Source organism: Amblyomma maculatum, chromosome 4 (assembly GCF_055883805.1).
Source record: "Amblyomma maculatum isolate TAMU_Amacu chromosome 4, ASM5588380v1, whole genome shotgun sequence".
Lineage (NCBI taxonomy): Eukaryota > Metazoa > Arthropoda > Arachnida > Ixodida > Ixodidae > Amblyomma > Amblyomma maculatum.
Window position 1 is genome coordinate 61,080,606 of NC_139347.1, and position 13,387 is coordinate 61,093,992.

At 42.7% G+C, this 13,387-nt stretch overlaps 1 protein-coding gene across 1 annotated transcript in view; it reads left to right on the forward strand.

Moving 5' to 3' along the window:
• Positions 1 to 291: 291 nt before the first annotated feature.
• Positions 292 to 13,387, forward strand: part of LOC146191204 (uncharacterized) — a 31,367-nt gene continuing 18,271 nt past the window's right edge. Inside the window, exons 1-4 of the mRNA XM_084601689.1 lie at positions 292 to 352; positions 3,393 to 3,478; positions 6,518 to 6,610; positions 7,141 to 7,200. Of these exons, the coding sequence (XP_084457815.1) occupies positions 301 to 352; positions 3,393 to 3,478; positions 6,518 to 6,610; positions 7,141 to 7,200 (291 nt within the window). The 5' untranslated portion in view covers positions 292 to 300. The remainder of the gene's footprint in view (positions 353 to 3,392; positions 3,479 to 6,517; positions 6,611 to 7,140; positions 7,201 to 13,387) is intronic.

Genomic DNA, 13,387 nt, shown 5'->3' on the forward strand with positions numbered 1-13,387 from the left:
AATTCTAGCAGTACACTTTTGCCTGCGCCAACTAGGGCGAGCTGTTGGTTCAGTTTGCGACTCCCATCAATATATAGAATCATGAAAATTATTGAATATGCAAATGTTTCCAACTGTGCCGGTAATTTAGGTCTCGTAAACGTTTTCTGCTGCTCCGTGTTAGTCTTTACATTTATCTATACGCTGCTATTGATCAGTGCAAGCGACTCTAGCTTGTCATGCGATACGAATGAATACCATACGTTGGTTCTCAACTGATCACGAATATAATCCCTTCACATGTTGCAGATTTTCTATACCATGCTGGTTGCAACAGGCGTATGCCACGTCAACTCAGCGCTCCACTCGCCGGGTAAGTGTGTAGCGCGTCTCTTTCATGTTTGTAACCTCAATGCTGGTCGCGCGAACACTTGAGTCTTTCACGTTGCGCATGTAATACTTGTTAACGCCGAATAATTAGATTTTTTTTTTAATTTTGCACAGTTAAGTCGTGATAGACGACTGACTTAAAGAAGAAAACAGGTCTGTGATTACTTAAGTAAAATATGCAGTTATGTGCAGTATATGCAAGCCAAAAAGAAAATCGGCACAGTTTGCCCTTCAAATACTGTTATTTGACGGTTTTCGTTTTTGAGTTAGTACACTTGCACTAGAGGCTCTATTCATTGGCTTTGTCAATGTCTGTGATTGCACGCAGTCAGAACCCGCATTCTCAGATTTCGCTGATGGCGGAGCAGTCATCGGCCTCTGGAACGTGATAGTTGGTAGGCAGATAGTATTCGGGCTAAAATTAACTAAAATAAAATACTTCATGGCCGCCGGTGGGTTTCTAATATGTGACGGCGCGAACAGATCAGATTCGATGGACACATAATTAGACCACGGCGCCTTCGCCCAATTTTACCAGGATATTTTAACAGGAGGAGAATTCTACCGTCGACGTTGTAAGCGAGAAATCACGGACATGCCTCTATCAGGTGGTAGTTGGCAGGTTAAATAGCCGTCGACCGGATTTTGTGACATATCACGAGATCAATGTCATGGGCGTGTTGCCAGAAGCTGCAAACCAGGGCTTCGCATTTGAGTGTACTCTTGTTTGGTATTTGCGTCGCACTGTGTTTGTGTTTTCTGCAGCATGTAAAAAAAAAGTGTCGCATATAGCCTTAAACTCGTGTTTTTTTTACTCCTTGATCGATCAGTTTTCGTTCCACCTTACTGTCATGAAACGATCCCAGAAATGTACCTTCAACCTGAAGATATCCGCGTAACTCAAAATACGCTTGACCGGATGAACGCTTCAATTCGTGTTCGCTTTTGCGGCAAAAGGTGTCCACTGATTTGTGATTAGCGGTCTCATTCCAGTCTGGAACAAAAAATGTCACAGCTAGCTATTGAGCGTGACTGTGGGATGGAGGCGGCGAGGCATTTGTCGACACGACTGAATTCTGTTTCGTGAGATGTAGGTAGGTTCACGGCTGAAGCGCTAGATGTAAGAACAAGCATTGTAAGTGTCATGAATTTTTTAGGCAAGCCAAGGAGAAGCAATGAGCGTGGACAATGCTGTGTATTTACTCCGGTACAGTCTTGACAGTTGATAAAGAATGAGGGAGAAAACATTTCCTTTATGGTAGCTTTCATAGTAAATGCAGAGGTAAGTGCAGAGGCGCCGTAGAAGTCGATAAACTATGTTGCCTCGTTTTGAGAGAGCGAGTCCCAAAAAAACATTTAATGCATAAATAGAATACCTAACATTTAATACTCTGATGGGACTCTCTTTAGGGAGACTAAAATGAGACAAGAATGTATATTTTTCCTCTCAAGTCTATCACAAAATTCTTTTTACTTTTCTTGCCTGCGATCAGATATTTGCTAGCGTAGTGACAGAGGAGCAAATGGGACCGAATAGACATCTGGAGTGACGGCACTTAGGACATGGTAACGACAGGAGACGTTCTCAAACCGTGCAAAATTCGCAAGTTTCGAATGAACGAGGCATGTACAGCGACGCAGGAAGGAGAGGGCACCGAAAGTGTATGGTTAGATTCATATAACGCCTAAGTGACAGGAGATGAGCTAGAATCAGCAGCGAAAACGAGAAAGTAGATCCGTTGTGCCAGAAAGAAGGGGCGGGTAATAAAAGCTTCGGAAAGCAGTGCAGAATCTGCACTAGAGAAATGCGAAAGCCTGAGCGTTGCTGCTGCATGCGGTAGGTCGCGCGCCCCTTGTACAACTTTTGCTAGCAAAGCCAGGGCTCGTGCCGCACAGTGGAAATTTCGTTTTCTTGGAAGTCTTTCGTTGCAGTGCTCCTGCAAGTGTGCGATTGTACATTACACCGTTGCTCCTGTCACGTGGAGCTCCTTGGCGCGAGTTTGTTTCAATGCTCCTGCAAGTGTGGGACTGGTGGTATGGCGTCGCTCGTCATCGCGCCCCCTACGATTGCCATGGAGACACCACGAACGCTAGACAAGGAGAACACATCTCGCGGAATTTCGCGAACAGATCTCGCGCACGAGAGATTGAGCCAAGAAAGGCTTTCGCCTAAAAATAAAATAGTAAGAACGTAGATGCCAATAGCTCGTCATAATTAAGCGAGGACACTGAGGAAGAGAAAGAGAAGAAGGACATCGTCTAGGTCCTGTGCGAGCATAGCGCACAAAAAATTATTTTATTAATTCAAAAGGATTAAAACCTAGCCAGCATTAGCATTTCTTTTGGTTAGCTCACAACTTGCATCACCTATATACAAACATAAGTTGGCATTATGTGTCTGTATTCCTGGCGAGCGCAGCCTCAATGCAGTCCCTGCTGTCAATGCGAGGTAGCCCTTAATCAGCATCTTTTGCAAAGAAGCTTTTGGTCCGGTTGCTGAATGAGCCCTTGAATTTCGCTTCATTCATCCGGCATCCCGTTTTGAAAGCGATAAGAAACTAGGAGTTACAAAATACCTTTCTTTGAACTAGCCACTTTGAATTTTGCGCATATTATTGAAATGTGCGAATCGACAGGGCATTTGTTAAATTCTGTTGCGACAGTGGTTCTGGCCAAAATGATATTTCGCTCAGCCATTCCCAAGCTAGAATGGTATTTCTATAAGAACGATTTATACGTACAGAGAAAGAAAGAATTTCAGCAAGCACATGACACGACAAGACTCTGCAAGTGAGTTAACCTTGAAATCTTCTTGAACTGCTCCGATGTCGTGGGTTTTGTTAGTGCCGCGGGTGTCCCTGTATTTTCATCTTTATTAAATATTTGCCACATAGCTTACTCTACCGAGTTTAGCGCGAGCTTCATGACTGAACGCAATACTACTGCTTATAAGTTCTTGCCATAGACTAGTTTACTTTAAATATGATGAGACCCCGAAATGAGCGCAGTATTATATATTTCAGTTGGGTTCACTCTGATTCTCCTGCTTCTGTCCTTCTCCGGGCTGTGCGTCATCTTCTCCGTAGTTCTGCTCCTGGGTTTGTTTTTCGTAAGTATCGCCTTTTTGCTAGGGATCCACCTCCCTCTTCTACGTCTCTCCTCACGCAGTTTTAGGCTGTTGGGGTTTGATAATTATTGTACGCAAACCTCTAGTTTTTACCATGGCAGTGATCTCTACTGAGTCATAATAAGCCATATTAATGCTCATAAATATTCTTTGTTTCCATCAGCTATATCTAATTGGAACAAACTACCCGCGGCTGCTGTAAACTGCAACTCAGTTGAATCATTCATAGAACATGTCAATAGCACTGATTCATTAGTAATGCAACCGCGATAAAACTATCATGCTGGCTTTCATTTTGTATTTCTTGTAACTATACTTGTTTCCGTGCTGAACCCGCTATTTTCTTTTTCCTGAATTTCCATCATTACCACCACGATGCAGCAAAGATGATGAATTCTTATTTTGCATTATATATGTACCCAACTTGTTCCCCTGTATTGTCTCATTTGTATCCACTCCTGCATGGGCCCGAGAAGGGCCTGCAATATTTGTGAATAAATAAATAAATAAATAAATAAATAAATAAATAAATAAATAAATAAATAAATAAATAAATAAATAAATAAATAAATAAATAAATAAATAAATAAATAAATAAATAAATAAATAAATAAATAAATAAATAAATAAATAAATAAATAAATAAATAAATAAATAAATAAATAAAAAAATAAATAAATAAAAATACATAATACTGAACTCCCGCTTCTTGCGATCACTAGTACACCCCGTTTGCAGCCAAATATGAACTTGGAGGAGTAGCCTTGTTATCAGCGCAAGCCTTCCGGTGGAAGAAAATCCGAGGACACCGTGTTTAATTAGTTTCATTAGCATAGTTGCGTGCGAAAACCCTGCCGTGTACTTTTCAAACTGATTGATCCCAGTTCGTAGCAGGTAACTGCTTATAGGGTTTATATGCCCCCACAATTGTGGGCACTTTACTCTCACATTCCTATCTGCATTTCCTGGCATTTCGTCGTTCTGTCTCGCTTCTACTATTACAGGGAAGCTAACCTCGCATCATACATCCTTGGCTAGATAGACTCCATGCCTATCTCTTTTTCTTTCTCTCCACAGAACGTCCTCTTCCTCCTCCACAGAACTTTATCGCATTCTAAAAAAAAAAAAAAACAAAACAAAACAAAACAAGACTGGTAGAACCCGCAGACAATGGAAACTTTCCTCTGTAACTTAATAATGTCCGACCCTGGTCAGCACCCGCATATTTTCGTTAGGAACGCGTTGCGTAAGTCTCGAGCGCAGTAGTCATCATTTACACGGCTCTGGGCCGCAGCGAAACGACCCCTCCTGAATCCAGAGAGCCGAGGTTCACCCCCTGTGTACCAACTTCCAGAGAGCGCAAAGGCCCTCATTACCACTTTAGAGAGTGCGCAGCTAAGAGATTTTTTTTTTTTTTTTTTTCACATTTCATTGCACCGACTTCCTAAGCTTCCTTTCTGGCGGACTCGTGTGAGCGTGGCCTGTTCGTAGTTTAATAGCAGGCTTAGATATGAGAGCTCGAGCAATCCAGCCAGTAGCAAGCACTTTGGTAATGATATTTCGCGACAAGTTTCAAAGACCGCTGCTCAAATCACGCCTATAACGAACGCTTTTAATGCCACGATATGGTAGAGTTAGAGCTCTCCCCTCTGCCACATGGGCAAAAGAGAAAAAAAATGCGCTGCGTTGAAGAGCCCCTAACCAATTTTTGAACACTTTGAATGCTTTGAGCACGAGAACAGTCGAGCATGAGAGAGAGAGAGAGAGAGAGAGAGAGAGAGAGAGAGAGAGAGAGAGAGAGGGAAAGAAAGAAAGAAAGAAAGAAAGAAAGAAAGAAAGAAAGAAAGAAAGAAAGAAAGAAAGAAAGAAAGAAAGAAAGAAAGAAAGAAAGAAAGAAAGAAAGAAAGAAAGAAAGAAAGAAAGAAAGAAAGAAAGAAAGAAAGAAAGAAAGAAACTTTACAACTAAAAAAATCATTATAGAGCACGAGGACAATCCAGGTATACCGAGCCACTCCAGCGAGTCGAAATGCGATCGCAACGCATGTGGGCCATGTCGTCAATGGATGAGAGTTGCTAAACAGCGTCTTCTCACATTCCTTTGCCTGTTCTCTTTTGCAGTAAATCATCTTAGCTAGAACTTTCGTTGTTCTTTTTTTTTACTCGTCCTTTATATGTTCCTTTATTTCAGATGTTATTTTCGAAATGTCGAGCACGCTAAACCCGCTCGGCGCATTTGGTTTTCCACATATACGCATAACACATTTTTTTTATTACGTATGTGCGAAATATTCCTTCTCACCCATAAACTAAATTTGACAAGTTTGAGGTAGGCTAGAGCAAGATGAAATTAAACGGAGACCATAATATGTCTCCGAAAAGCAGAAGCCGAGCGCAGCATATGGCAACACGCGTATTCAGTGTAGCAAAAACTAATCCTAGCAAACTCGATGAATCAGGGCTTGCACATGAGCGCAGATTTCACCACCAGTTCTGCATATGCAGGCGCCGTAACGACAAGCAGACAGTAAAGTTTCCCCGAGTGGATAATATTAAACGCAATGCTTCGTTATTAGGTTCGTTGCAAACTAACTCAAAAGAAGGAAACTCTGCTGACTAGCAGTAACCAGAAGCGCTACACGGCGACAGGTAGCTACATGTAAAGTTATTGAGGAGTTTTATTTTTCTTATTTTACTTCTCCTTCTGATTAATAATGTCATTTTCTGTATTTTTATTCCTTTGGGATGGCGCAATTTTGTCTGCGCTTAATAATCGTCGGGAAGTGTTCGCAGTTGTCAAAAGCGGTCTCGTCGGAAACAAAGCCTAGAGCTCGTACACTATTTTTTGTCAGTTTGACCCCCCCCCCCCCCCCTCACACACACACATACACACACACACACACTAAAATAGAACATCGCGCATACAGAGTGCCACAGGCAAAAGAAATTAGCCATGATCGTGAGAGAATGACGACTTGGCGACACCATTATACGCCTGAACTTTGAACGCTTTCTTCTCCGCAGAACAACCGACTCCTGCTCATACCGTGGCTGGCCATGGTATCCATGACAACATTGCTCGACATAGCTCTCTCGTTCTACTTCATCACTGATCTTGTGAGTGACTTGTCCTTCCCCGCTGTCACGTACGTCTGGTAGCATCTCGCTGAAAACTCTTTTGAATTATGTGCCACTTTTTTCTATCCCAAGGCACCGTTACGCCTTGTACTAATCCATTTATGTGCGCCCTTCCGGCGTCTGCGGTTCACAGATGGCTGCTGTTTAGCATTTCGGCTTCTCTTTCAAGGCAAGGCGCCTCTAAAAAGAGGCGCTGAGACGTTTCTTTTCCTATTTTCATTCGAAAGGGATCGAGAACTAAGTTGAACCGCAGAAAAAGAAAAAAAAATCGAGTTTTTGCTCAATACTTTCAGGAGGCTAATAAGAAAATACTTTGATGACATTGCGAGAATGCCTGCTTCAATTTTAGGCAATAACCATAATCTGAATCTTTTAATGTCCCTTTAATATGTTTCAAACATTTACTTTCTTCGCATACGGCTGTTTTTTTATGCGCATTTTTCTTGTCGGCTATACACAGCCGAGTGTAGCCCGACAGCTTAACTTTTAACCTCCACATCTCTTTTCAGAAAGTCGATGGTTTCGTCATCGCCATGTACGTGGTCGACTACACTTTGTGTTCGGTGAACGTAAGTACCCATGGCAACAGCTGCCATTTCCTTGTCATACACTTGCTGCATCTTGTCTGGCGACGTTGGGCGTGCATGTTATGCATACACCATTTCATGAGCGAAGCGTGTGCTAACTTCCACCCTGACTATCTCCTGCAGTTCGAAACTAGTACCGTTGCTTTGGTACGAACACTTGCTTGCTTTTGAAGTCTATGAAAAACTATTTCAAGTTCTGAAAGAGTTTATTAAGGACAAAGCATTACTCGGCTAGCTGTGTCCGCAAAGCTTGTTATCAAAATGTTTTCGGATGTGATGTCATGTCGAGTCAATGGTCATTATTAGTAGTGAATAATGATAATAAAGCTTTAACTACAAAAATGATAATTATACTAATTATAGTAATTAATAATAAAGATTATTTGTGAAATGTAGTTAGGGTAAAATAACTAGTGATAACATATTTGGTAAAGCTAGTTAGTTGGAACATGAATAATATATATTCATTATAATATAATTAGTGATACCTAAATAGTGGTAAGATAATTATATGTAGCTAATAATTAGTCGCTAGTAAAAGCGTTATGGCAGCGCTGATGCTTCCGAATTCTCTCAGTGCAGTTTCTCGTCTGACCTCTAAGTATTAAAACATTGTCTTGCAGCACTGGGCAACAGTGACCTACATTCAAAACTGCAACAGCAACCCTGATTGCTTCATTACAGCTGTAGAGTGTCTGAAGACAGTATTTGCAGCGCAATGCATTCTGAAATATTTTAAAGCGACAATATTAAGGCGTTTTAGTGGGAAAACCCGGGGTCCTGTCGCAGGAATTCCGAGTGAATGAGGGCTCAATGGCGTCACAGACAGGTGACCTCGCGCGGAAATTTCACACCTGACATTGCTTGCGCAAAATGTGGTGTTAGGAGTCGAACAAATAAAATAAAAGCATGGTATTCATGCGAATTGATGGTAATCGTATGGCTGAAGTGCCTTTGGTTTGGCTTAAGAGGTTTTTAACGTCCCAAAGCGACTCGCGCTACGAGGGGCGCCGTAGTGGAGGACTGAAAGTTTCGACGACCCGGGGTTCTTTAATGTGGACTGACATCGAACACTACACTGGCGCCTATTTTTGCACCTCAGTCAAAAAGCGGCCGCGGCCGCCACCGGGAATCAAACCCGCATTCTCGGGTTCAGCCGTAGAGTTCCCTAACCATAGAGCCCCCACTGCAGTTCACATGTCTCAAATGTTAATTTGTTGATGGTTTATACTAAGCAAGAATTTTATTTTTAATGCCGGATTCGATCCCCCGGCCTTTTAGTATGCGAGCCAGACACTATAGGGCTTACTCCACGCAAGTAAGGCTTGCACGCCTTATAAGCAAATAGATATTTGCATGTATGCCGTGTGGTCTCTCCCGTAAAATGGAATCTTACGACTGTATGCTCATGAGTACGTCTTGTAACGCTAAGGCTAGAACCCGGTCTTCACTTTGTAGCAGGTTGAGTTTTCTTATTGAGGAAGGATTGAAGCTTAAAAATTGAGAAAATTAAAAGGATCTAGCTCCGTTTAAGTTTTTGTTTAGATTGTAAAATGCTCGAAGAACAAAACGACCGAAGTTAAGAGTTCATTGGAGCAGCGTCTAGGTGAGCTTTTTTCCATGACTCAGAACATCAGTTCCCAATAAACATCGTCCTTAAAACTCTTGAAACCCAGCCCGTCTCTGATGACGCTAGCCATCTAAGCAGAGGGCACATCCTTCAAGATCGACAGTCAGTCGAACTCATCCCTGCACTGATGGATGCACGGGTCGGCACCGTTTTATTCTATTGGGCGGGGTCACTCGTTGCTTTCTCTCAGACCGGGGCAACGGCACTGGGGCCAAAGAGCTCCGCTTCTTCTGTAAAGCAGCTGCGGCTGTTCAGGCGGGCTTAGAAGCACATGCGCCATGTGCAGCACTGCGAGGGCTGGCTCCCAACAATGACGGGTTTTTCACTGTTTCTTACGGCTCCTATCGGGTGCATGTAATTGCTTTTATCGCCTGGGCCCGTATTCCTAGTTTGCGTCGTTATCGAAGTGTCGCTATCTCACGTGACCTCGAGTCATCTGATTGGTCGAAACGCCGGAACCGGGTGTTGCCACTACAGAACAGGAAGTAGTGGTAACATCATGTTCCGGCGTTTCCATCAATCAGATGACTCGAGGTTGGGGAGATAGCGACACTTTCGATAACGACGCAAACTCAGAATACGGGCCCTGGTCTCTTTACTCCCGAACGCTCTCTGCTCATTTCGACAGACCGCAGCTGTCAATGAGTGCCCCTTTCCAGAAAGGATTACCCGTCGAGCGAAGCATGGGAAGACGACCATTTCTTAACGCAGGACGAAGCTTTTCTCAAAAGCTTAGGCGGTCAGGCGCGCCGCGCACCTGCCAGCTGTGTAATTACAGAGGACCGCAGGCCACTGTCGCTTCCATACTCCTAAGGCGAAGATTAATTGTCCTCCTAACTTTTTCTAATGTTTACCTAATTGCATGACAGCATGCATTTCACACTTCATGTCACGAAGTTGTACCTCATTTGACCTCAAGTTAAAGCACATAGTTAATCGGTGATCGCAGGTTCATGTGTACTTGCTGTCAAGGATTTCTTTTTTAGTCGCAATCAAGACACCCCTGTGGTTATGGTCGGCACTCTGTAGTTCTGACGAACTGCCTTTGTCAATAACGTTGCTAAAACATTAACTGAAAAATTACTTTTTTATTTTGTTGGCAGAACAGCACGAACCCTGAGAAATATGAATGAAAATGACAGTTTCGGATTGTTCGTCTGTCGGTGTTATGTGATGCCCTGTCACTGTGGAACCACGTCCTAAATATTAGATTTGTTATATTTCAGACATATTATCCTGGTCTGATTATTTAAATTTTTATTGAAGTTTACTTTTTTCACCAACTTGCTCCTTGCTTGCTTACGACTCATAATTTAGTAAATTTCTTACCTCCGCTGTCTTCAGTGTTACCCATGTAAGTAACTGAGCTTAAATTACTTCCACACTCGAGCTATGCTTGCCGAATGCGACATAAAATTAGAAAGACAGACCCCAAAGAGAATTCCCAAAACTATTTTTTTGACAACGCTATTGTCAAAATCTCAATGAAACATTCGTCGTTAATAATGAGGAAGGAAGAGCTGCGTTCAAAAAGTAAAAGTGGTAGAGGTTTGCTTGCAAAAGCACCTTATACTTTCTTCTGCTAGGCGAAGTGTGTGGCGATTTTCGTAATTCTTTACAACCTTCGCAATTTCAAAAACAAGCGCTTCAGGTTTCCACGCTCCGGTACGCACTTCGCTTCCGTGCTGTACCAATTTGAAGACTTGGAAAACGTCGACTGCGCTTGCAAAAAATTCCTACATTGCTTCATTGTAAAAAGAGCAAAATGAAAAGGTTTTTACGCTCTTTATACATTCAGATCCTTCTTTCGGATTCTGTGTCCCTCTGAATCCGATATCGCGAAAACGAATCGCGCGAGAGCGAAGTAAATGTCAAGTAGACGAAAGCTGTGCGTCGGTCACCGTAGATGGCGATCCTCTTTCAACACAGGAAAAATTCTGATCAAATCTTTCTTCCGTATACTCCGCAGCGTTCCGGGTTCAATATTCCTCTGAGCCCGGCATCGCAAATAGGAATCGCAGCCCGAAGGCAGCAAAAGCTGCGTTTAGTAGGTGGCGCTCTTTTTTGTTAGTTATTTTTTATGCACAGCTCCACGGCTGTAAGAGTCAAGTGTCAGTATTTTTGTTAGAAATGCCATTTGTGCCACCGGACACGAGTGCATTAAATGAAAACCTTGGACTCGTTGCCTAATCTGGCCTGGCCACATTTCTCCCCCTCCCCCCCTTTTTTTTTTGTTTTTACGAGGGCAATCAAACGGAGCCAGCCTAATCTGGTCGAAAGAGCAAGAAGCTTCTGGCTAGGTACTGATAATGTAGATATCGGTGGATTCCGAGTAACCAACCATGAAAAGCCTTCTCGAAAGTAGGTTCTCGTTATCCGCATAATATTTTGTTTGCATTTCTTCCGAGCTTAATGAGAACACGTTTTCGCTAGCACTTACGTCTCGTTGACGCAGATCGCAGTCGACGCACAACAAAGCCGGATGCCTCAATTTATTGATGGGAGATTCGCAATTGTCAGCACCGAACCAAGCTCCTAATATACTGGCCTATATGAAGCAAATATGTTTCCTTCGTTTGCTCTCTTCCTGCCTAGATGCCGTTTCCTTTCATTTAGGCAGTCATCCATTGCTTTATACAGGAAGCAAAGAAGCGATGAAAACTTTATAAGTTTAAACCAACAAGATATTTTGAAAGTATAGGAAAAATAAAACAAAGTATAAATAAATAGTAAATTTAAGTAATGCGAGAACGTTTGTCGATAAATATTTATACGATCGAACATTTCTCCAGCCTGTCCTGCTCTCAGTGAAGGTTATTAGATTGTGTGGTCAGCCTTAAACCCAGTGTATTTAGCTTGCTGTGATACACTGAGGAGCATCAATGAATGGCTGTTTACAGATACAAACGAGGAGCGCAGTTAATAGGTTCAGAATAATTAAAACAACATGACACAAGTGAACGCACACAGCACTGATTTTTAGCGCTGTCTCTCAAAAGTCTTATCTAGGAGAACAGTTTGGTAACATTGTTTGCAGATGTCCTGCCTCCATTTATAAGACCAAAGCTCACGTTATGTTAATGTAGCGTCACATAAAAAACTTGATGGTGCAGCTATTTTCTGGGATCGGTTGCAGTGTTAAACGTTCCGGCTTACAAAATTTTGCACTGTAAGTGCAGTTAAAGCCTTATCTATAATATAAACCAACTCAATCGCCAATTTCGTCATGTAGAACTTTTTCAGGGAGCTAAGTTTCTAACAAGCATATTTACCGTCTAAGAAGTCAGCTTATTAAAAAAAATTATTTGTGATTTAATGATTAAACCTAGTTGAATTGCGATAGCAATGGCGGAAGCTTCTTTTTCCTGCTACATTATTCCCCTATCGCGCCCTATCAGTGTAAGGTACTACATTACTGGGGACACCTAAGATAATCCTGTTTCCATTAAAATATCTCTCTCTCTAAACTAATCGTTTAAGAGTATGACGCGAGAGCGTAAGCTACCAGCCCACATATAAATGAGAAGGGTTCAATGCCGCTGAACCGAATGTGGAGCGAAAATATTAGCTGCTTTAATACCCTCATCCCTGTTCTCCAGTGTAGGCTAGCCAACCGGAAGCCTTTCTGGTTAACATCCATGCCTTCCCTACTCCGCCTTCTACCTGCTGGCGAAACGAAACGTAAAACGAAAATACCAAGAGATATGGATTGCCAACGTCACCGTAGCATCCAAAACATAAACACAGCCCCGTTAAGAGCTCAGGGAATGTGTACATCGCTAGAATGGTCTGCAAGAGAGTAATTCATGCGTCCACCAACACGTAATTAAGTTTCATCTGTTTGCTTGAGTGACTACGACAGTGTCGCCCTTGATCTTTCCTCCCTTGTTTACTGTCCGACTACGGACATGGCATGAATGCCAGAACCCCTCTCTTATTGAAAGCGAAGTACAGCACTCCGAAGATTGCCTCTCTGACACGACTCGAAAGGGACAAGCAAACAAAAATGGCGTAAAAGGGAACAAAAGAAGTGTGTGGTCAATTGAGGGCAGTGTCTTTCGTCGCGAACACTGAACACACTGGAATTAAAGCGACTGCGCGGAAACATACCTTCATTTTTTCTTTGCGTATGCTTGCCGAACAAAAGCAACCGGAATATCTCGAGAGCTCGGGTACCAGCGAATAGAGCCGATGCACACAGCATTGTGTTTGCCGTTTTCAAGCAGCTAGGCGCCGGCTGCTGTTACATCCTTCTGGTGCCAAAAAGAAATATCGGATAGAGGTGACGATATCCGAACGCAGAATGCTTTGCTGTTGCGTCAAGCAGTGCTGCATGTTTGCATAGATTGCGTAGGAGTTAGGAAATCCAAGATTTCATCGATTTTAAATTTGTTTTATTTCCGCGGGCACTGTTCCCGCCCAGAACGTTCCGAGGGCCGTTCAGCCTGTAAAGCTGGCTTTTTTGCAAGATTACTATAAGTAAGAAAAAGCACCCTTCACAAGATGCGCGCTGTGTCGCTCCCGATAAGCGCCATGGCG